Source organism: Paroedura picta, chromosome 9 (assembly GCF_049243985.1).
Source record: "Paroedura picta isolate Pp20150507F chromosome 9, Ppicta_v3.0, whole genome shotgun sequence".
NCBI lineage: Eukaryota > Metazoa > Chordata > Lepidosauria > Squamata > Gekkonidae > Paroedura > Paroedura picta.
In genome coordinates this window covers 48,314,452-48,339,316 of record NC_135377.1, presented here as the reverse complement: position 1 = coordinate 48,339,316, position 24,865 = coordinate 48,314,452, and the positions used below count along the sequence as shown (strand labels likewise).

The 24,865-nt window shown below is 43.0% G+C and overlaps 1 protein-coding gene across 3 annotated transcripts in view; it reads right to left on the bottom strand.

Moving 5' to 3' along the window:
* ARHGAP28 (Rho GTPase activating protein 28) overlaps positions 1 to 2,753 on the bottom strand; it is a 79,427-nt gene extending 76,674 nt beyond the window's left edge. For 2 of the 3 annotated variants that reach the window (XM_077352742.1, XM_077352741.1), the window contains exon 1: positions 2,323 to 2,753. In XM_077352742.1, the coding sequence (XP_077208857.1) occupies positions 2,323 to 2,438 (116 nt within the window). In that variant the 5' untranslated portion in view covers positions 2,439 to 2,753. The remainder of the gene's footprint in view (positions 1 to 2,322) is intronic. The other variant, XM_077352740.1, reaches the window with a different exon arrangement.
* Between the last annotated feature and the right edge of the window lie 22,112 nt (positions 2,754 to 24,865).

Genomic DNA, 24,865 nt, shown 5'->3' with positions numbered 1-24,865 from the left:
GGGCTTCCCTAGGGCCAGGAATCATCAGCTTGTTGATGTTAGCAGAGTGTAGTCCTCCGGGAGGGGGAGGGTGTAGGAAGCAAGGTGGTTTCTCAGATACTCTGGGCACAGACCATGTATGGCCTTGTAGGGATTTACCAGACATTTTAGGATTGATCTGGTAGTCAACTGGTAGCCAGTGCAGCATTTGGAACACGGGCCAGATGTGGGCTCTTGAAGGTGTTCCTGTTAGAACCCTGGCTGCTGCATTCTGCACCACAGTACTCCCAGGGGCCATCAATCCACTCTGGTACCTGTTATTCCAAACCCAGAACCCCCATGATACTACTAGGAGCTGTCATTCCAGGTCCAGAACCCTCATGGTACTCTCAGGGGGTGTCATTCCAGCCCCCCCTGTACTCCTAGGGACTGTCATTCCACTCTGGGGCTGACCATTCCAGGCCCAGATCCTTCATGGTACTACCAGGGGCTGTCATTCCACTCTTGGGACTTTGATTCCAGGCTTCAAACCCACATAGAACTCCCATGGGCTGTCATTCCACTCTGTGTCCTGTCATTCCAAGTCCAGAACCATCGTAGTACTCCCAGGGGCTGTCTTTCCACTCTGGGGACTGTCATTCTTATTGTAATGGGAAATCCAGTCCACATTTTCTTTGCAACTGTTTTCCTACTGTAATGTATTTCAATGGAGCCCATGCAAGTCAAATGGCATTCTTGCCTCCCATTATTTCCAATGAGTCTTCCAGCATCTACCATTGTTTCCAATGGGCATTCGTGTCATTCATTTTGGTGCATCCTGTTCTGGCTCCTGCTAGAGGAGCTGCATTGACAGAGGTTCAAACATGCCTCCCACCCCCACGCACTCTTGCTGGCCGGCTGGCAGGCAGGAGGACCTGGGAGTCAAGGAAAGCAGAAACCTAATGCGAAGCCTTCATTGCATGCAAGTGCAGCAGCAGAGATCCCATGCGCTCCTTTGGAGGTCCTCCCCCTCACGCCCTAGAAATAACTCAAGAATGACTGGCTGAAGGAAAAGAAGAAAGGGAATGGCCCATCAGGAACCAGCTGAGAAGGAATCAAGCCCCCTGGGGCTGAGACAGAAATGGCCAGGAAGGACTTCTCTGAAGAACACGGAACTGTGACCTCCTGGGGGGAGCAGGTTCCATGGCACCCTTGTCTTTACAGGCAGTGAATGTGGCTGTAGCCACTTGAAAGACACTTTCTTTTGCGCATTCAAAAGCTGGCAAACTTTCAAAAATTCACTTTGAAATGCTGCATTTGATTGTGAAAGATCCTCTTCAAGCAAAAAAATCTTGATGCTGAATTTTAAAGGCAGCATCCAACCCCCCTTAAAACAATCTGTCCAATGCATAGGGCATGCATAACTGAAAAAGAAGAGTTGGTTCTTATATACCACTGTTCTCTCCCCTAAGGAGTCTCAAAACAGCTTACATTCAAGAGCCCTTTCCTCTTCCCCAACAGACATCCTGTGAGGGAACTGAAGCTGAGAGAGCCCTGATATTACTGCTCAGTTAGAACAGCTTTATCAGTGCTGTGGTGAGCCCAAGATCACCCAGCTGGCTGCATGTGGGAGAGTGGGGAATCAAACCCTGCTCGCCAGAAGTCCGCACTCCTGGCTCTCTGGAACTCAGCAAAGAATTCAATTTAGGAAGGAACACAAAAGGCAACAAGCAATTCCAAATTACGTTAATTTGTCTGAGACCCTTTTCTGAGTTTCACTTCACATATCACTTCCCATTCCTCTCTGTCCTGTTCAATTTCACATCTAGAAAGGGTTTTCCTGAGCCCAAATGTGTTGCCAGCAAAACTACTCTCCGGAGAGACCGAAAGCATGTTTTATGTTTCAGCAGGAATCTTATCTCACTGGATGGCTGATAGTTTTACTGACAGTGCTTGGGGTGTCGTGGGAGAGAAATGCCAATAAATAACCATATGCGCCCAGTAAGCCATGGCATTCTCTCAAGAGAACAGGTATGAAGGGCAGGATAGCGTCAAAAGGACTTGGGGAAAGTGGGCAGCTTGTCAATAAATGGCCTTTTCCTCCTCCCCCTTCCCGTTTCTCCCCAAGCAATGCCGAAGCTGATCTTGGTCCACAAACAAACTTGATCCGCAGCTCTCCGGAGACTTTAAACCGAGACCTTTGGCGACGTCCGCTCCCTCCCGGCAAGCTTAGCCAAGGGCCCTCGCCACGACTACCCCGGCAGAAAGAGGTCAGACGGCACCGCGGACGGCAAGAACGGCGCCCCCCAGCCCCCCGCCCTCCGCCCTGCCCTGCCCTGCCCTCCACGGGAGCCCTGTCTCTACCTGAGGAGCAGCGGCCGGCTCGGGGGCGCCTCTGGCGCGAAGCTCTGCTCCGCTCGGGCGGGCGTGTACGAGTGGTAGGCTGTGAGCACCACGCTGCCCGAGTCGTTGACCTCCATTCTGCCAGTCACCGGAGCCCAGGCATGGCTCTGCCCGCCAAGAGCCCCGGGCGCCCGGCCCGACTCGCTGCCGAGGGCTGTCCAAGCCAGACGGCCGGTGCTCTTCCTCCTGCCAGAGGAGCTGCATTCACAGAGGCTCAAGCACGCCGCCGCCGCCGCCGCACATGCTCGCTGGCTGGCTGGCTGGCTGGCAGGAGGACCCTTGTGTTGAGGAAAGCAGAAACCCGAGGCGAAGCCTTCCTGGCATGCGAGCGCGGCGGCGGCGGAGAACCCACGCGCTCCTTTGGAGGTCTCTCTCTCTCTCTCCCCCGCCCCCTTCCCGAGAACAAACTCGAGAATGGCTCCGGCTCCGCAGAGGAGGAGGAGGAGGAGGAGGAGGGGAATGGCCACGAGCCCGTCTGGAATAAGTTGAGAAGGAATCAAGCCCCCTGGGGGCCCAAACTGAAATGGCCAGGAAAGACTTCTCTGGAGAACATGGAAGTGTGGCCGGGGGTTGGGGGCTCCGTGGCACCCTTGTCTTTGCTGGTAGTGAATGTGGCTGTAGCCACTTGAAAGACACTTTCTTCCGCAGATATAAAAGCTAGCAAACTTTCAAAAACTCCCTTTGAAAACGTCAATTGTTTTAAAATTCTGCATTTGATCGTGAAGGATCTTCTACAAGGAAACAAATCTTGATGCTGAATTTTAAAGGCAGAATCCCACCCCCCTTAAGCAATCTGTCTAACATGCATAACTGAATGCTGCAAAGAATTCAGTTCAGGACGGAATAAAAGGGAACAAGCAATTTCAAATTAGGTTAATTTGAGACCCTTTCCTCAATTCCACTTTACATATCACTTCCCATTCCGCTCAGTCCTGTTCCTAGATCAAGATGGTTTCCAGAAAAGTGCTCACTAAATCTAGCATTTTAGGCAATAATTTGTGCTCAGTCAGCAGCACCTCAAGAATATGCAAGCTGTTGTGGTCAAACATAAGTGAAACCTAATCCTTACAAGGCAGGGGGTGTTGTGATTCAGGGCTAAAACTGATTTGAGAAGAGATATGCAACCTGGATGGAGTTTTTTGATCTCCTCTGAAGGAGCACAGATTGAGTATGTTCCTGAATCTATTACGACTGCTAGGGAAACAGGTTATGGAGATTGACAGACCCGTTTTTATGGGTTTAAACTGGCTCACTAACTGTTCTGGTAGAAAGCAGACCTTGCCACAAGTTGATAACATCCATGCAGATTACTATAATACACTATGCAGGGCTATCTCAGAAGAATGTTTGGAATCTGGTTGTAGGGTCTTAATCAGGATCTTTTACTATGATGAACAGATAATTCTAGTGCTATATCAACTGCATGGATTTCCTACTTGCATCTAGTGCTATATCAGCTGCATGGATTTCCTATTTGCATCTAGGCCAATTCAAAGTTTTAACTTTTGGGATTTTAACTTTTTTTTTTTTTTTGCCTTTCTGCCTCTGGCCTATCCTTTTGGCATTCTGTTAAACCTCATTTATTCCGTAGGGCCTTTGGAATGGGGTGTTTTCCTGCATGATGTTTTTGCTTTAACTAATATAGCAGCTTTAAAATACTGCTGTTTGTTTTGTTGATTTTACATTTTTATGTTTATAATTGCAATTATTCTTATGTAAATTGTATTATTGTTTGTGACAGCAAAAGTCACAAACAAATAATACAGCACATAAAGCCTGATATATCCTTAGAAGGCAAAATCATGACTCCAGCTTACTTACTTTGGCTGTATCATGCGATCCAACTAAACAGAGAAAGCAATTATGCTAGGACTGGTCAGTAATAAAAGGAAGCCAGGCCGACAATGAACGTTACAGTTATAACCAATCAAAATGTACACCGGCCAGAACATTACAAAACTAAGAGAAGCGGTACAAGATCGAACATCATGGTGACAGCTGAGCCATAGGATTGCCAAGAGTCAGACTCAGCTGAATGGCTTATATCATCATCATCGTTTAGTATTTAATTAGTACAAGGATGAGATACAAGTATTTCAAACACATAAAGCTGAATAAATAATATTTATAAAAAGAGGCAACGCCAGCCATTCAGCATCAACTGAGCAATGTTTTCCAACATTTCTTAAAAATTGTTGCATATGCTATGATTATCTCTTACATGCACAAGTATTTGAATCATTGTGCAGTCTACTAGCATTTATGGCATAATGTCAGAAAAATACAGAAAAGTCATAGAAAAACCAGTAGCAGGTTTCATATCTCAAAAATAATTTGTTCAAAAGATGCTGTTTCATCTTCTATAAGCAATATTTTCCAGCTATTACCCTGCTCATGTGCATAGATAATTAATGAGAGTTACATGTGAGCAATAAAATACCCATACAATGAACATCAACCCTTCCTAACAGCATACAAAAATAATCATTTTGATGGATCAAACCAGATCAAAGTTCATTCAGTTCACTGTTTCCTGTTGTGCCAGAAGGACCAGATAGTAATGGTCAATCTATATTTCAGGGGTTCCTAAACTTTTCAAGCCTGTGGGCAACTTTGGAATTCTGACACAGAGTACTGGGTGTAACCACAAAATGGCGGCTGTAAGGGGTGGAGCTAGCCACAAAATTGTTCCTGTAGGAAGTAGAGCCAACAGCAAACTAACATGAACTCTATTAATAACTCCTCAATATTTCAGGCAGAAGCTCTGTTTAATAGGATGCCTTTTAAAATGAACATATTGTTTTAAAATATTTTCTTTCACATACACACAATAAGACGGTGAAAATCCTTGTGCTGCAGTGACAAATCTGCACAGCCAATCAGCTCTCCACAGGCCAATCAGAAAACATGCAAAAGAGCAGTCTCACCCAGATCCCCCACTTCTGAAAACAGTAGGTGCCAGATGTCTGCTGGCACCATGGCACCCATGGATGACATGTTAGGGACTCCTGCCATATATGGTATATTTCATCTGAATGTGTAGGTTCATTCAACCATCATGTTTATTGTGAGAGATGGTAAGAGACTTTCCCTCTGCATCCTAATTCCTTCAGATTTCTATACCTGTTTTCCACTATCTTGTAAGAACAGAATATCTTTAAGGTGTTAGCTTTTCTTCACAAAAATGCTGCTCTTGTCATGCATCATTTAAGCTACTGTATACTTTTTATCGCTCTACAACATCCTTTAATAATAAGCCTTCACTCACAATTATTCAGACTGAGACTCAAACGCTATTCCAATTACTCGCTGTCATCGTTGATCCATATCCTATAATATAAGCACATAGACTGAGATATTAAATTGTCTGTGTGCTTCTATCCCTTATATATGCAGCCCACATAACGAATCAAACAAAAAAGCTTTTTTAATGCTTTGAAAAAACTACTGAAATAAAATATAAGAAACATTTCACTTCTATTGAACCTCCGAAATGAGGTCAAGTTCCTACAGCTAGGGTCCCTTAGTTATAGATTTACTATTTTCAGCCTGCTCTAAGCAACTCTTTTACACAGTTCCACTCAGACAGAAAACCACAGCTCCTAAGCTGTCATCTTCTCTGCTACTAACCCCTAACTGTCAATTTTCAACTGCTATTTTTCAGGCGACTCTCAGCATTCTGTTTGCTGTCTTTGGTTGCTCTTAGACAGAGTCAGAACTCAGCCTACCCATCACATACCTGTATCCAAATAAGCAATTACAACTAACATTGTTTTTTTTTCAGAGACATAATCTGTAACAAAAATAATCAAAGAAACTCATATTTATACCAATCTGTCTTTTAATCAGAAAATATACATCACAGGAACTTTAATCTATCAATGAAACATATCTGCTTCACAGGCAAAACAAAATATAGTGTTTCAAGGTACAAACAGATCTTGCAACATAATCTTTCAACAATTTATTCATCAACAATTACTTGAGATGGGGATTTCAAAATACAAATTTTCTTCATCTTTTATCTGCATGCTTTCATAATTTTCATGGATTTATATAAATGATAACAATGAACAAAAGGGAAATTAAGGCATCTTATATGTCGTTCCTTATATAAAGAGACTGAAAACATATCTGGCAAAATGTGGTACTTGGAACTAACAAGACGGCACTTGTTGATGGAGAAGAACTGGAGGGTGCTACATGGCTCCTCTCAATGCTTTGTGTTAGCTCTTTGATGCTGAGCCCCCCCCCCTCCAGTTTGAGTCACTTTGAAGTTCCTCCCAAAATAGCATGATTGACTGTGCATATGAGTGTTTAGACTGAATCCAGATTGGCATCAACTGATATATGTTGATCCACAATATAGAAAAGGCTTATGATACACATCTCATAACTTTCTCGCTCATGTTTACCGTTGGACTTTAGCAAATGCCATTCATTTCTGATTCCTAGGACTGAATTAATGTCAGACAAATTCTCATGTCACTTTGCTGTAAAACTGGCTGATGGACTCTTTTGTATCTTAACATAGAACTCAAAGTCTTCATGAAGCAAGTTGCAACATTATTGCAACAATTAATATTCATTTTCTAGACTTTATAAAAGTTTTTCTTTGTACCTATATTCATTTACTTCTCATATGACATTTATGAGAGAGCCAGTTTGGTGTAGTGGTTAGGAGTGCGAACTTCTAATCTGGCATGCTGGATTCGATTCTGCACTCCCCCACAGGCAGCCAGCTGGGTGACCTTGGGCTCGCCACGGCACTGATAAAGCTGTTCTGACTGAGCAGTGATATCAGGGCTCTCTGAGGCTCATCCATCTCACAGGGTGTCTGTTGTGGGGAGAGGAAAGGGAAGGTGACTGTAAGCCGCTTTGAGCCTCCTTCGGGTTAGAGAAAAGCAGCATATAAGAACCAACTCTCTTCTTCTTCTTCTTCTTCTTCTTCTTCTTCTTCTTCTTCTTCTTCTTCTTCTTCTTCTTCTTCTTCTTCTTCTTCTTCTTCTTCTTCTTCTTCTTCTCACTACAGCTAATTCTAAATGTTCTGTCCTCCTGGTTATCAATTAAGCTCCTTCTTATTAATGCAGAAGAGCAGCCATTGTTTTACCCCAGAGGGCTGACATCATCTCTGTGATCTGGTTTGCTAAGGATGGAAGTAAACAGTAAACAATATGGTGGTTAGACTGTAAGCTGTACAAAAGCTTGCCTCTCCCTTTAAACATATACAAAGAATCCAGCATATGAGTGTACTGAAAGGGAAGGCACATCAAAAAAAGTGCTGGTATGCATAGAATAAAAGGCAGTATGCATAGAATAAAAGGCAACAAAAATAATATTGAGGCAGGAATCTGCATACAGCAGGAAAAGACAACAAGCGTTATCATTCACACAAAGAATTCGCCCCACCTTTTTCATTCTTTAATGATTTGTTCCTGTGTTCCAATCTCACATGTAGGGCATTCATAGCATTAGCATTGCCAGGAACCTATTTCAGTGTTTTTCCATACCACAAGATGAAACTGCAAAGTTTTCCTCCAGGAGAACTGGTCAAGAACCAAAGCTGTAATTAAAGAAAAACATCATTCTGGTATTCCCACATCTAAATTCAAGTAAATGAAATTATAGGCTTATGTGACCAAGCAAAAAGTAACACCCCCTCTCCATACTTTCCATAGCATCTTTCAAGGACAGTGCTAGCGGGTCTAACTTCTTTTGCATGAAAGAATGTGGATATTTAAGCAGAAAAAAGTAGGAAGTTGTATTGGTATAGTAAAATAAAGAACAAAAATCATATAATACTTTTTAGTAAGCTATCCCCAGTAATACAACAAAGTATAATCCTTATAGTTTTGTCCATCAGGCTGGGAGGAGGAGAGCAGAATTGTAAACAACTCATCATCAGGCCCAGCAGCAATGGGGAAGTACATGTTTAGGAGAAGTCACTTCATACAGTGCAAGAGATAGTCTTTTCTGTTAAAGCATTTTCTTCCCCAATTATGGTCACATTGGTGCCTATATAACAAAGTGTTGATAAGGCTGGGAAGCATAGAAAATTTTAAAAAATTATCCATGCTGAAAAAAATGCTCCAGAACATTAACATACTTGTATCTTTCTTTTATAGTCATACAAGGGTTGTCAAAGCAGCTTACCATAACAACAACAACAACAACAATTATTATTATTATTATAAATACCATAACAAACCCACTTAAAATGCAACCACAAATGGTAACAAATCACCCACACACATATACATATACGTATTTTAATAAATATAATCCTGTTTTGATAATTTATATTCAAGTTCTTGTGGAAATCTATCTGTCTAGGATTATAGCTTTTAAATAGTAGTTGCCATAGGCAGGGTGTCAAGCTGCACTTGTGGGCAGTGATAAACTAAGAGAGAGAGATACCAGGGGATTCACCTGTGGGTCACATACTTGTTTGTGATCAGATGGAAGAGGTCAACTAGAAGTCATCCTTTTGGTGCCAGTAAGTATCAGGGTTTGTTTCCAACTTGATGGATGGATACTTCAGAATTGGAGAGCATTTCAGTGTTAAAGTCCCAGCTGTGCTTTTTGAGACTTCTAAGCAAATTATATTGGGGATGAATTCGGCAACATACAAGTGCAAATCTCTGGCAGCTAAAGGAATGCGCTTTCATTTTATCCCAAGGGTAGTCAGCAACCATTCTCCATTTCTGTCAGCCTTGTTTTCTCCTGCCTTTTCACACATCTGTCAACCAAATCAGTGATCCAGGATAACTTTGTTTAAACTTCACTGAAGCAAAAATAAAGTTATACATGAACAGTTTTTCAAAGCAGCTCCGCATGCATTAGATTCCATTCCATATTAGCAAGTGACCCGGATTTCTTTAAAGAAATAACAGTTCACATATTCTGTTCTCCTCTGCCAAAAAGAACATTTATTATTTATTTACCTATTTATGATTTATTCAACTGGAATGGGAGGATGGGACCTAAACTCTGTGCACAAAAAAGGTAGATGGCTATAGAGGCAGAAATTCCTTATATGCAGCACTAAACACCTCCGAGCTCCGATTCATGTACTTTCATGAATGTTTAGTGCAGGGGTTCTCAACCTGGGGGGTTGGGACCCTTTGGGGGTTGAACAATCCTTTCACAGGGGTCGCAGCAGGGCAAACAGCTTGGCCAGAGAGGGGGTGCCAGACACACAACAGCCTTGCAGGGTAGATCTGGAGCAGTGGAAAAGAGAGAGATCGGCATGGTGGGAAAGGAGGCAGAACTTAACTGAGAAACCCCAGAAAAAAACAAAAAGCAATTTATATACAAACATGAACAATGGATCTTCATGCCATTGGTCAGTTTTGGTTTAATTTCTGTGAAAGAACACTTGCATAATTTTATGGTCGTGGGTCACCACAACGTGATGAACTGTATTAAAGGGTCGTGGCATTAGGAAGGTTGAGAACCACTGGTTTAGTGCAATCCTTCATAGGTTAACTAACAGGAAAGCCCGTTGTATCTCTGAATACAACAGGCACTAGGCCACCCCCCGCTTGCCCCGGCAAGCCATCCAAGGTTTGGAGATACCTTGATGGGCCTTTTAGGGTTAGGGAGAGAGTGCTGGGTGGCAGTCCACTCCTCCTCCTGCCACCCCAGCAACTCTACCAAGGCCTGGCAAGATGGCAGCTGGAGCTGCTCAGGATGGTGGGAATGCTGGCGGGGGTGCTGGTGGGGGTGCTGATAGGGGATCCCCCCTCCCCCCAGCAACCCACAGTCCCAGGCTTTCCACCCTCTCCCCCAGCTCCTGCTTTTTCTAAAAGGAAGAAGTTGGAGAGGGATGTGACTAGGGGTGTGACATCCATCCTAATTAGCTGCTCTTTGGATGGACAGCCAATCAAGAATGGGGCAGCCGGGACAGGCAACCTGATTTGTGGTTAGGTGATGAGTCCCAGCTCCTCCCAGCGCCCGTTACTGGCTTTATTAATGGTTACAGATTCAGAACTAAGCCCCACCCATTCACACAATTTACTTATCTGCAGAATGTAGCCCTGTGGAAACACTGGACTTATTCAATCAGTTGTGGCATACATACCAATACTAATGTGGGTGCTTGTACGTTTTCCCCAGTGTAGCAAATAATGGGTCTCTATATCCATTTCAGACTGGAAAACCAGGGGGATGTTTTCCCATATTGTGCGGTCCCAACTGGAATAATCTCTCAAGCTGTATTTGCAGAGGATAAAAAATACTGGGGAAGCTGTTCATAAATGTACTTGAACACAGAGTGAAACTATGACATGCCAGGATGTTTGCTCTCTTTCTGTCCAGATGTTCTTTCTAAATATTATAGTATACTGAATGATGCCCACAGCAGTAGCAGGAGAAGAATGTTAGGGACAGAGAAGCAAATGGCACTGTGACCTTTTCAGCCTTCTTACATTTCTCCTTGCAGCAGCTGCCACAGGCTCATCCCTTGCAATCTCCACAATAGCCTCTGCAGCCTTGTTCACAAGCTACAGTAAACATAATGTGCAGGGTACACTTAATTTTTAAAAATATGTGCAAAGTGAATGTGCATGGGCTCTTTCTTATGAACAGATGGATATGCAGACTATGTGTGCATCCACTGTAAAGTATAAACAGGGTTCAAACTGCAAACAGCTGAAATTGCAAATAAAGTTTATTTTATTTATAGAACAAAGTTTGTTTTACTGTAAGGTGAACAGATTTTAACATTGGTAAAGCGGGACACCATTGACCGGGGGGGGGGTCTTGATTAAAATTTTGGTCTATGGGGACCAACAAAAATTTTCATAGAACGCATAGAACGCAAAAATACTATTGTAATATATATATTTTTAATTTCAAAATAAGTACAATTTGCCAGGTGCCCACAGATGTCCCTCCAAAAGTGGGACAATCAGGTCACCTTATTCTACTGCTTCAATTGAATATGTTTTTATTTATGTTATTTGTATGAGTTCTGATTATAAAATATAATTTATTTATTATAGAAGGTAAAGGCCCCTGAAACGAGTAATCCTTTCAGGGGGTTGGGTTTAAATTATTTGTAAAGAAATTGTAAACTTTCATATCTAGCACAGTGGGGTTTTTTTGCCATGGAAATCACTAACTTACTCTTTCAGATATGCACAAATCAGTTATCATACCCTTGGAAATAAAAACATTGCAGCTAAGTATGTTCCTTTGAAATATGTGATAAGAGAACAGACAGAAACTTTAGGAAAAGAGACAGGAAAAGACTGTCCAGCCAATATACCAGCTGAATTTTTTGAGTTAATCTTAAACCTAATTGCCTTTGTCATTATCCACCTACAGTTCTTTGCTTCCAGAACAAACTTTAAAATAATTTGAGAACCGGGGCCATTGCCGGGAATGTGAGGACCATGAGTAGCTCACACTATTATTAACTAGCAACACCCTCCTTCTTGTTTGCAGAAATAGCACCTTTGTAGGGAATGGACTCAGACATCACTTACTAAGCAGAGCTTTATCCTAAGAAGTGGGTATGCACACAAAAGCTTAACCTTGAATAAAACTTTGTTGTTCTTAAAGGTGCCACTGGATTCTGACTATGTTCTTCAAACACAGCTTTCTTCAGTATGGGTAAGATCTTAGATTAATGCCGTGTACTTGTGCTCACCTCCTTCCCTTTATAACTCAAAACAAACTCCAGTTGGGTGTGGTGACTAAATACAGATGTCTGGCCCAATTGGGCTTTATTCTCCCTCAACCTGGACTGAACGCTAATTTAGAACCCCACTTTTTTCGAGAGAAAACAGCATCCAGTTTTTCACACAGCCTGCATTCACACAGCCAAAATAAACAATAGTGGAAGGGACAAAAACAGCAACTTGAATAAGATAATAACAGTTATTCTAATGGGGCTAAAATAAAGTACACCACCTGATGTGCAGCCCGAGCATCTCACAGTATCACAATGGAAACCAGGTCTAGATAACACAAAATACTGGGGCACATTCTGCACAAGGACCGATGTTGCCAATTGGTCCCACAAAGCGGAAACGCTATTTTTAAAAGTGCAACCCCGGCGTTACGCATACCTGCTTTTTTAGTGGAATCCAGTAGCGTTGCATTCATTTCCCACAGGTTTCCAGTCTTGCAAAAATCGCTAGACAGGAAGCAATTTTTCCTGTGCTTTGTCCCGCCCCTGGCTGTCAGTCAAACGAACAGCCAATGGGCGGTTGTTATCATGCTCCAGGAAAGCCCCTTTCCCTTTAAGAAAAGTGTTTTTAAAAAACACATGTTGCAACGAATATTCGTTGCAATGGAGAGCCCCATCTAGCTGGCAGCTGGCGTGTGAGCTGGTGATTCATCGTTGCCACGCTCCCCCGAGTGAAAAGAACCCCACCCCTGCATGGGTGCAGTTTTCAGCTGAAAATAAAGGGGACTTGCAAACGGGGCTGTGTTGTGCTTGGTGACTTAGGGGAGCTTTAAGGCACTTCTGTGGAGGGACTGTAGCCGGAGAAGCCTCGCTGGGTGAATGAAGGCTCGCCAGTTTGTTGCTTTCTGCTTGCTCCGAGAAAAAAAAATGGTGATCCCTTCGCCGGAAGTTCGGAGGAGAGAGCCAGGGGGAGGGACTTTGCTGGAACCGCAACAATGGGAATGCACAGGTCTTTTTTGCTAGTGTTGCAGATTGTTTGCAAGAGTGTAGTGCTTTTCGGAGGGTGAATCCACTTTTCTGGATTTCCCTTTAAGCACTACAACAAATCGCTTTTTGCGGGACTGTTTCAGAAGTGTGGCAGATTGTGTGTGACGTCTTGCGGAACTGCAAATTAGAGCGTTTACAATTTGCAAGCCTTTTGCAACATTGAAGTCATGCGGAATGGACCTGAAATTTGATTCAAGTCATCAGAAACAAGGAGGTAACATTTTGCCCTGTACATTAGGAACCACTATCTACGTCACTGGCAAACACGTTTCACAAAATGTGCTCAACCTGTACTTTAAAGTAGTTCCCAATAATGACGCTGAAGTCATTTGCCTTTAACCAAACTGAAAAGACGTGTGCTTGTGCATGAAAGCTTATATCTTGAAGAAAACTTTGTTGGTCTTAAAGGTGCCATTGGACTCAAACTTGTTCTGTTGCTTCAGACCTACACAGCTACCTACCTGAATCAAACTGAAAATACAATGGATTGGATGCCATAGTTTCCAAGTGTAAGCAGGAGAATTCTTCTCACACAAGGGGTATATTTGATTTCTATGATTCCCATCCCAGCATTTTGTGTTTCATTAAATAGCTTTCCAGAGAGTTCCTGATCACTCAGGAAACACTGAGAGTAAAAGTAGAAAAGGGAGCAGGGAAGCCCTTTTGCAAGAGAACACTCCTTGCAGTCTCACAATTCAAGCTGAATGAAAGCCCCCTGCTGCCCTTTCTCTGCCCCCCCTGCTGCCCTTTCTCCTCTCATCCTAACGGAGTTAATGAATGAAATATTTACATTTTATTTGAATATTGTATTGTTTTTATTAAGAAATTCTTTCATCACATTTCAGTTCCTACTATTTTCATGTGCACAGACACATGTCTACCGTCTTTTTTCCCACTCAAAATCTGGATGAAAGTATTGATTATTTTAATTTTTTCCTTATATGTCAGAAAATTACAAGTGCTTCACTAGTAAGAAAAAGTTTCCAACTAATAGGAAAGGTGAGGTATAATTTTTTAAAATAATATTTGACCTGTGTAATATTCTGTTAAATCTGTCATTCTGTTAATATTCTGTTAAATCTGTTCACTGATGCCTTCATTGGGTCCAGCTTTAAAAATTGACCCAAAGCCCCTGTTCCTTCAAATATTTCTTGATTCTAATTTCCAGTCATTGTCTATTTCTGCCCAGTAATTCTTCTTCCATGTTACTCAGCTTCCCTTAAAAAGGTGTCTTCCACAATTTCTACCTGTGTCTTCCACGATTTCTTCATTCATTACTTTGGTCCACATAGGAAACCACATGTGTGTATGTTGGTTTGTGGTAAGTGCTTGTGTTCAATGAAATTTCCTTTTCAGTTATAATCACAGTCTTCTTTTTCTTTTGCTCTTGCTTACTTGTATTTACAGTAGAACATGTTTAGCTTTTGTAACTGGTGTCATGTTTCTGAGGAGGGAAGGTGGCATGGCATAGCCTGATCTCATCAGATCTCAGAAGCTAAGTAGGACTGATATTTGTAAGGGAAGCCACAAAAGAAGACTCTGCAAAAGGAGGAAATGAAAAACTGCTTCCACTTCTCATTTACCTTGAAAACCTCTTGCTGGGTTTGCCCTAAGTTGTCTGAAACTTGACATCACTACACTGAAAACTGAGCCAGCTGGGCTGTAAGAAAGAACCCAGAAAAGAGTTCCTGAGAAAACAAGGGTTTTTCTTTTTGCCTTTCCTAAACTGCTAAACTACCGGAGAGTGTTAACTGAGGTTGCTTTAAAGAGAATAGAGTTTGTGGTAAATGGCTGCATGTAGCTGGACAGTAGTGTTTTTGTCTGGGTCTCCTGGCGTATTTTGTTAGGTCTGTTGCTCATTGAACAAAATCTGTTTGCCTGGGGTTGATTGCAGGCCCCACCCTCTGCTGTTGGGAAGTGGAGACTTTGGGCCTCTGTACTGTACTCCTCTTAGGCAGAACCGAATAGTAGAGAGAACAGAGAGTTGACAAAGCATAGTGCAGAGACAGTTGACAAGCAACATTTTATCTTTCTTCCAAAATACTAGAACTCAGGGGCAACTAATGAAGCTGAAAGGCAATTGGTTCAAGACAGACAAAAGGAATTACTGCTTTACACATAGAGTGGTTAAAATGTGGAACTCACTGCCAATGTAGTGATGGCCACAGAAATAAACACCTTTAAAAGGGAATTAAATTGACGGTGGATAAGTCTATCAATTATAGTGAATGAAGGAATACTCCACATTTTGAGACACTCTGAATCCCAGAGCCAGGAGGCAACATCAGGGAAAGGCCTCAGCCTCTAAGTCCAAAAGGACTGATTGGCCACTATGACCCATTATGCACGGTGGCAGCTACTCTGGGCTGCTGCCCTGCCATGGCGGCAGGGTACAAAGTGGGGCCAGGGCTCCCCCGGTGCATGCCAGCTGCCCCTGCGCAACAGCCCTGCACATGCAACACGGGGCCGGAAGTGCCGGGAATGCTTTGAAGCGGCAGCAGCAGCAGCAGCGGGAATCGGGAGCATGGGCCCCTCTTATTCTTATTTTAAATCTAGTCTTATTTTAAATCTAGTTTTTACAGTAGAAGGATATCTGGAATGAAAACTCATTCTTTTACGCTAAAGCCTACTGTGTTTGAATAGGAAATCCTTTTTGGCAGATCTGCAAGTATGTGTCAGACATCTGTCTTGCAATGAAGCCAGTTTGCTGTAATAGCAAAGCTAACAGAATGAGCAGTTATAATTTAATAATTCTTTTGTTCTGACTCTTCAATGGCCTTTTTCTTTTGCTTATTAGGCAAGAGACAATCCTGGCTGAAAACTGAATCGAATGCATTGATAATTCTGTGCCCTCACTCTAGTGCTGTGAAGCACTTGTAATTTGATTTGGTGATGAACTTTCATAGCACAAGGTTATGTTTTACTTTTTAAAAATGAGTTTTACCATATGATATTTTGCAAGTTGACTTTCTCACTCATTTCATGTCATGCTGAAATGAAAAGTAATGTGAACTTACATAAGATACTATTCTGTGAAAAGAATGAGCCAGAAAATTTTTGGTTGAAAATTTATAGACCATAAAGTCATTGTTTCCATCAACACATTCTTATATACTACCAAAAGCTTGGCAAACTTTCACGATGTTGCTTTGCTTGCCCCTTCTGTTCTCTTTTTGTCTCTTCTGCTACTTCTCTGGCCTAGAGAATACCTCTACACATTTCATTACCTTCCTGCTGACTTGTTCTTCATGTTCTCTTTGATGCAATTAACTGTCCCCATGTTCCCTTACAGACATTTTGTTTCATTGTTAAGCAGGACAATTCATAGTGCAACAAAGAGTTAGAATACCGGAGATTGGTTCTTTGTTTCTCTGTCCTTTATTAAGATGAGAAGACTGAAGAGGTCCAAGGTACAGCTCACTTGCTTGAATAGAGTACTGCAAATACTAGCTGAAAACCAGAAGGCCTTATCAACACTAGTCAGGGCTGAGCTGAAAGTGCACCAATCTGCAAAACAGATTAACTTTGTTGGTCTTAAAGGTGCTACTGGACTCAGATTTTGTTCTATTGCATTTTTGTAGTTTGGTTCAGCTTGTGGTTCATGGCTAAACCATAAACTAAATCAAGGACAGATATGCCCGTTTGCAGACTGAATTAATTCATATTAGCTCATGAGCCCCTGCTTTCTGATCCCTGTGAAAAGATGATGGGGGAGCAAAGAGCAGGGAGTTAATAGACTGAGCCATTTCACCCTCTACTTTCCGACCACCTCTAATTTTGGCAGGGAACAGAAAGCAAGGGGTGAATTGCTTCTTTTTTGCTCCCATCTGCTTTTCGTGGTGTGCAGGAAGTAGTGGTGTAAAAGGCTTCAAGCTATTTAAACCCCTGCTGTCTGCTCTTCATAAACCACCACAAACTGCATCAAAATTTGTGGAAGTTGGTGACATTTCTTCAGTTCAGAGATATCACTTTGCAAACCAAGTTGGCCAAAAACTTTAGTTCATTAGCAGTCTATGCCCATCCCTAGTTGGAATCTGCCATCAGTGGTGAAAGTGGAGCATCCCCAAGAACTAGAAAGTTGTTAAAGAAGCAAGCCACAGGAGGCGACATGAAAGTTTGGTATACTCTGTAAGACAGTGGTCCCCAACCTGCGGGCCGCAGCCCGGTGCCGGGCCGTGAACGCCATGGCGCCGGGCTGCGGCTCCCTCTCCCCGCCCCCCACAGTAAAAAACTTCCCAGGCCGCAAGCTTGCGGCCCGGGAAGCTTCTTACTGTGGGAAGGCGGGGAGAGGGAATCAGGGCCACGCCCGCGCATTGCGCATGTGGATGGTACATTCTTTGAAAAGAAACCAAGACAAGGATTAATGAGCCAATAGAGAGTAATTAACTCTGAACGTAGAAATGTGTGTTTTGTTGTCTTAGAACTACTTTTTAAGCATTTTCGTACAGAATAGAATGAAAAGAAACCTTTGCAGCAAGAATAACTGGCTTGACTAGTATTTTTCCCTTATCCCCTTTTTGACCTTGAAGTGAGTTTTCCCTTTATCCCTTGAGCAATACTCTGCATGTGCTATATGAATTCGCTCTGCATGTGCTATATGAATCAAAGATCCAAAATATTTTTTAAACTTAGTAACAAGGGATAAAGAAACTCTCTGCATATGGGCTTGACTTCATGTAAAATTATCTTCTTTCTTGGCTCCCGATTAAGGTAGTAATGTGTCTTGACAAAATCATGACAAAAAGGAAGTAGGCAATTATTCCAATTTGGATCTTACTTTGGGCAATTTTAGTGTGCATTTTTTAAAACCAGTCTAGATGACTAATGATGAAGCTGAACAAAAATTAAAGTACATACAAACATACACATGCACACACAGGGAGAAGAAAACAAAATTAAAAACATTACCTAGAAACAACAATAACAATCAGCAAAATATATTCCATTCAAACAAATATAGATGCAGAGCAAACTAAGATGGTCTACTGAGAAATAAGACCCATTTTATTCAGTAGGATTTACTCCTAGGAAAGTGTTCTTAGTGTTGCAACCTTATTAATGTTAATTTGAATTTGAATGTAAATTAATACTGAAAGGCTTACATTTCATGTAATATACATGATATTACATAAATTGATTAAAATTCAAAGTTCTTGACCTGTCCCAATTTCCAGGGTGGGTATGAAATTGCTTTTGGTAAAGGGCAATTTACCAAAATAGTGACTGTGTTCCTGGAGGCCCCTTTTCCATGGTTTTGGACCTTCTTCCACGTGCCTTGTCCCAAAGCCAACAGAGAGATAAGCCCTTGAGAAAGCTACAATTCCTTCTTATGGGGCAGCCAACCCATCATTTACTACATAGAAAATGCCATCCAGGGGATCCATGAGGGACACTAGACAGAAAGTAAGATTTTGATATATTCTTTAATGAGCTCTTCTTTTCTTCAGATTACCAAGGAAACAAAAGAATACATGGAATTGTAAATGGGGTAAACAGCTCTTCAGATGACCTGTCAAACAGCAGAGTCGCCACATGGGGCTGGAAGCCAGGAAAAAGGAGACATCTGAGACACACAAGGCCAGCACTAGACCACATAGCTCATCGGGCCACATATCTGTGTCAGCCAGGGGGTTTAGGGCTCTCTTAGACTGATTATGCATGAAGGGAAAAGGCCGGACTGGTGCTTGCATGCTGTGGGGCCAATTCCCGCTTATGCATGATGTTGACACTGGCCCGGCCCCCTCCCAGCTCTGGCCCACTTTAGGGCTTCCGATGCTCTGTGGCAAAGTAACACTCATTTTTTCACATTCCCTTTTTTGCCAAGGCCAAATCAGCGGCAATGGCGGGCCAGGCCCTTCCCCCACCTATGGTGTCCCAGCAGAGACACTGCAGAGCCAAATGGGACTTTTTAAAAATCTTCCATGAAGGTGGGATTGCATTGTCATGCAATCACACCCTCATGGAAGTAACCATTGCGGAGTGTGGTAGAACCTTTCCACCCCAGAATACTGCATATGTACACACAACTCTAGGACATGTACACTGGACCATGTACACTGTGGGAAATCATCCTCCATACATACAACATGTACAGACCATGTATACTGTGGGAAAACACCCCCCATACATACACAGGAAGTGGTGGAGCATATGGTTGTCACAATGTATAATTGGTCTTACCTGGGGACATTTTTCTGTTATTAACCAACTTTTCTGTTATTGAGTACCTAGAAAAATTGCTTAGGAAAAACCCTGCCAATATTGCTTAGGGAAAACCCTGACAACATGCCCTCACCATTGTGCTGCTAAGTGCTGATAATGTGGATAATACTGAATGTTTGGCATCATAGACTGATTCTGTACTTACTTTGTTAATTCTGTTGTGGATCCTGCTGAATTCAGATCAATTTGAACTCGGGTCTTCCTCTATTCCCCCCCCCCCCACAGGGCCGGGGGGGGGGGAGACAAGCGCAGCAGGAATCTCTTTCTTTTCTTGAATGGAGGGAGGGGGAGGAGACAGTAGAGGAGGGGAGGAAAACTAAGAGTCAAATCTCTGCTGAGAAAAGTTAGGGCTTCTGGAACGCAGTCACTTTAAAACAAGCCTTGCAACCCGGAACCAGGAAGACTTTGAACTGACGTCCTGGCCAATCAGAGCTTTGCTACAGTGTTGGAGGCACAAGGCAGCAAATTAATTCGCAAAGAACAGACGCTGCACTCATGGCGGTTTCTGAAATATCAAGGTTTATATCCAGGATATCACAGGGGAAATGTAGGGTCCCCACAAATCAAACATCCATGTTGCAGAGGGAAAATTTAAGATACCCAAAATCAGAATGCAAATTGAATTCAGTGTAGACAGGAGGGATTAATTCAAATTGGGACTGGGTAAAAAGGCCCATGCAGACTACACCCTATACAGCTTCTGGCTCAGCATCAGGAACTGGGTATGCAGGCCAAAAATTCTTGAGATCCAAGATTTGGATGTGAACCACACCTAGAGTATCTTTTGTCTGTGTGGTGGAGGTTTAGGAGGATGCACGTAGGGAAGTCTACATCATGGTCACCCTGGCCTTCCTGTATTAGGATGAGTGAGCACAGACTCCAGAGGCTAGTTTGGCTGGTTCTGCATTTTTATTTTTAAAAAGCCAGAGGAGGGAAGTGGGAGTGATAAGTCTGGAACGTTTTCTTTTTTGGCACCTCTCCCACAATAGATGATTTAACTACAAGCTGAGCTTTTAGGGAGCAACATAAGCAATGCCATGACTCCATTTTCTCTTCCTCCCTGCAAAACAAATTGTTAAAGGAAGTGTTCTTTCATGGAACTCAGGAATTTGATACAGGCAGCACAAGCTGATTCAAATCTCAGCTTTAGTAATCATGTTCATAGTGAGGAGACTATAGTGCAGGTTCACAGCATGACAAATGGGGAGTTCCCAAGGCCCAAGATTAGAAATTCAGAGAAGCCAAGTTTAGAAGTAACCATTAATTGTCTTGCTATAGGTACTAGACCCTTGTCTGATTCAACAAAACAGATGTGCAGTGTTTGCAATTTCCTTCCTTCCCATCCACTATCCTTGCCTATTAGCTAAAATACTAGTTTGGGCAGACAACATCTGTTTGAGAGGAGCTGTGCTGCATGTTCCAAATTGTGTGGATTAACTGCAGTTTTATATGAATTTTCTGACCATTTCTGCATGAGGAAAATGTTCCTGGATAGCCTTTGAATGTTGGTGGCTTTTAGAGCCCCCTCCACATAATGTTGCCTGCATTCCAAGGTTGTCCAGTAGCCAAGTCATGATTTGGCCATTTTTAACTCACAATTTATGGAATTGCCAGATAATTTCTGCATGGAAGGCCAAATAGCACATTGTCTCCTGCCTGCAATTGCAGGATAATAAATTCCACCTTTTTGCCCTCCATACTGTAAAGCTGTCCCACTTTTTTCTGGCACTGTATCATGCCTTTTCTCCTTCTCACTAGTGGGGTTAAAAGGCAGAAGAGAGAGCAACACACTCTTTACTTACTGCCCCTCAGCCTGTCAATCACTGGAGATAATCAATCCCATCTCAGCAGAGGTTTGGGGGCCGCTAAAGTCCATTGGAGCTTCAAAATTATTTTTTTTAAAACCTGGCAACTTACACATTGCAATATGTCAACACGGCAATATTGAGGCATTGCTTTGTTAAACCACATGGACAGACTTTCCTTTTTCTTTTTGCTGCTTGTTGTTTCATCGAGCAGCCATCCCTCCATAACACTCCCATGCTACCTGTATAAGCCCACTAAGCAGCACACCTTTTGGTGTGCATATGTGCTGGTGGCCAGGAAGCTAGGTGAGAGGGGCTTTCAGCGGACATGGGAGCAATGCTGCACTAAGTTTAAGAGGCTCAAGTCAGACTTCTTAAACAGCCTGGAGGCTTGGCAGGGTGTCTCCATGGAGAGTGGTGGGACTCCCTTCCATCATAAAATGATGGAGATATGGGAGGCAGCAGGATGCCCTTCGTGGGAGCAATGGAAACAACCATGTGAGTTCCCCACAATGTGCCACTTAAGACTACTTTGTACCATGTTTAGATTCCCCCCTTCCCAAAAAACAATCCTGCATTTTACAGCACACCGCTGTTCTCCCTATGGGTGAATGCTCTGCCACTCTCCTGGGGGACTTTATGGGGGACTGCTGCTGTGCCCCCAGACAGGAGGACTTGTATTGGTGTGGAGCAGCACATCTGCACATAGATTAAATTGGGGTGGACTTAAAAACCTCTGGGTATGTGTGTGTGGGGGGGGTGGGGGGAGAGAATTGCCACCTTCAGAGTTGTCTCACAGAGCCCTTATGCTGTGTTCATCCAGGAGCAAGGTGAAACCATTCTACCACATAGGCTCAAATCCCAAGGAGCATCCATAACCCCCCCTTTCTTACTTTGCATCCTTGGGAGGACAGAGGTTGCTACTAAAGACACCAGTGCCATCGAACTGCTCCCCAAGGTTTTAAAGGTGGGGCGTAGGTTTCAAACCAGCCCCATAGCCTCTTCTTGCACCTTAGTTGCAGGCCACCCCACATCAGATTCCAGTTTCTGGTAATTATCCTCCCCTTTCTTGGCATCAGTGGGCATACATGTAACTGAGAGCAACAGGAACTGTTTTTTTGTCTCCCACTGCCTCTTTCTCTCAGCCTTTTCAGCTACCCTGGCACCCAGGACAGTGGCAGAGCATCCACCCATAGGGAGAACAGCGGAGGGGGGGGAATGCCATCTTCCCCCCAAGAAGAGGCAGAGGTTGTGCATGCAATGGATGTGGAGGAGGATGCCCCTGCTGGCACCCAAGTGACTCAAGGTATGTCCCAGCAAGTTCCCAACACATGTGAGGTTTCAGTTGAACTGGTGGGTCAGGGCAAATCATGACTAGGGAAGACTACTGAAAAATACATTGGAAATATAATAGTCTATGAAGCTATGAGGTAGGGCTATGAAGAAGTAGGAGCCAATGAAATGCAAGTCAGTATGAAAGAGACTTCTTTTCTTTCCTCCTACTCACTGTATCTATTAATACATATCAAACACTTGAATCTATAAGAAAGAGTACATGTCTTAACAGCTGCAGAGTTAAAGAACACTAGACTGACCACCAAAGGAACTGTATCATTTAGTCTCAAGGAATTTGGATGAGTCCACTGTCATCTGGGTGAGGCAGACTGACAGTATATGAAAAATAATCTGCAGCAGACTTGAGAGTTGGTATTGTCTGTTTGCTATGAATGACTTTGGAAAGAGTTAAAGAAGAAGACCAAGAGTCCAGTCCTTAAGGACAAACACTATGTATTCTAATATGGACAGTCAACTGAAACTAACATTTTAGCGTATGCTGTTGTTACAGGTCTTTTCTATCAACTGAAGAGTATCCATCTTTCCATCTATCCATCTATCCATCTATCCATCTATCCATCTATCCATCTATCCATCTATCCATCTATCCATCCATCCATCTATATGCTGCCCTCCCCGAAGGCTCAGGGCAGTTTACATAAAACAGGAATGATACAGATAACTCAATATTTATAACAATAATAATATAGTGGTAACAGTAGACAACATAGCAGAATGGTAGAACAATGGGGAGAACATTAAGTCAACCAAAGCATACTGATGGCCCTGTGGGTTGGATGGATTGGCAGTGGTAACCATAGGAGGGAGGCTTGGGGGCCAATGGGAAGTGGGTATTTCAGTTCAACCTCAACCAAATGCCTGGTGGAGGGGCTCCCTTTTGCAGGCCCCATGGAATTGTTCAAGTCCTCTGGGAGCTCATTCCACCAGGTGGGGGCCAGGATGGAAAAAGCTCTGCCCGTGGCTGAGGTCAAGCAAGCTTCCTTGGAGCCAGGGAACACCAGGTACAATACGATAACATTTATTGTGTATAGCCAAAGGCCATTACAAAACATAATTAAAAACAATATGGTACAAATACGATATTTCTCCAATATTGTGTACATAAAATTGTAGATGAGGGCTACTGAGTTACAATAAAAAAAACAAAACACGGTGTATCAAGGTGGGGACACCTGTAAAAAAGCTTTGGCTTGGATCTTCCTGGCAGCCAGAGCGAAAAGTGCCACCCTATATGAAATATAGGGGTTAACATCTGATAACAGATAGGTGACTTTATCAAAATCAGAACTGGGATGTGAGTTTGATAGTAACTTGGCAAGGAATTTGCCCCTGGGTTCGGAGTACAGGGGACAAGCCAAAACATAGTGGGGCAGGTCCTCCACAGATGAATTTCCACATATACATAGGCGTTGGGCTGTGGGTATTTGGAGATATCATCCAAAGAGCATGGCTGATGGCATCGCAAGGATGTTAAGGCCATTCTAAGATTACATGTTATGTTTACTAAATATGATGCTCTGGAGTGGTCTTTTTTAATTGTTTTATACCATGGGGCTGATTGTGATAGCAGAATTGAAGAGTGATCAATCAATGAATCAGCTTTGAGCACCCAATCACGTACATCAGACATTGGCTGATGTATGCAGTAAGTTGTCTGGTATGGTATAGCATGAAAGAATGGAGCTAAAAAAGTCAGACCAAGTCCTGTCTTTGCACAATAAGAGCTTAAAACGTTGATGGCTTAAAGAATCTGATTTGGTTCTTGTGTCTTTCTTCCAAGATTTCAGAATAGCTAACTGGGCACGGGCTTTGAGTGAGGGGAAACCAAGCTCTGCTTTCATCAGGGCTGCGGGAGACCCTTTTGGAAGAGCCAGGATACGTCTAAAGAAAAAGTTCTGAATGGGCTCCAAGCTGTTGGTTATTTGTTCTTTCCAGCCCCAGATGTCGATGCCAAATAGTAGGTGAGGAATGACCTTGACTCCAAAGGGGAACACCAGGTAGTTGGAGGTACTGGAGCGTTAAGCTCTTTGATGGGTGTACAATTAGTGCCAACCTGCTCTGGTCAAACTGGTGACAGAGGTAATCCGTCAGGGTGACTAGCGCTTTCTCTACTACGTGGAAGGCCGGAAACCTGACTGGGATGGGTCTAAGACTGAAGCTTCTTCTAAGTATGCTGACAGTTGGTCTGCAGCAGCCTTTTAAATAATCTTACCCAGAAATGCTAAGTGCAAGATGGGGCAATAATTGATAGGCTGTCTCGGGTCCAGAGATGGTTCTTTGAGCAACAGGTAAACCACTGCTGCTTTTAACCCTTCTCCTATTGAGGGGGAGAGACTGATTATCTTCCAGAGGGGGTCACTACTCATATATCAGTTGTTTTTAGCAGCCATGATGGGCATGGGTCAAGAGAGCAAATGGTTGGCTTCACTGCCTTTAG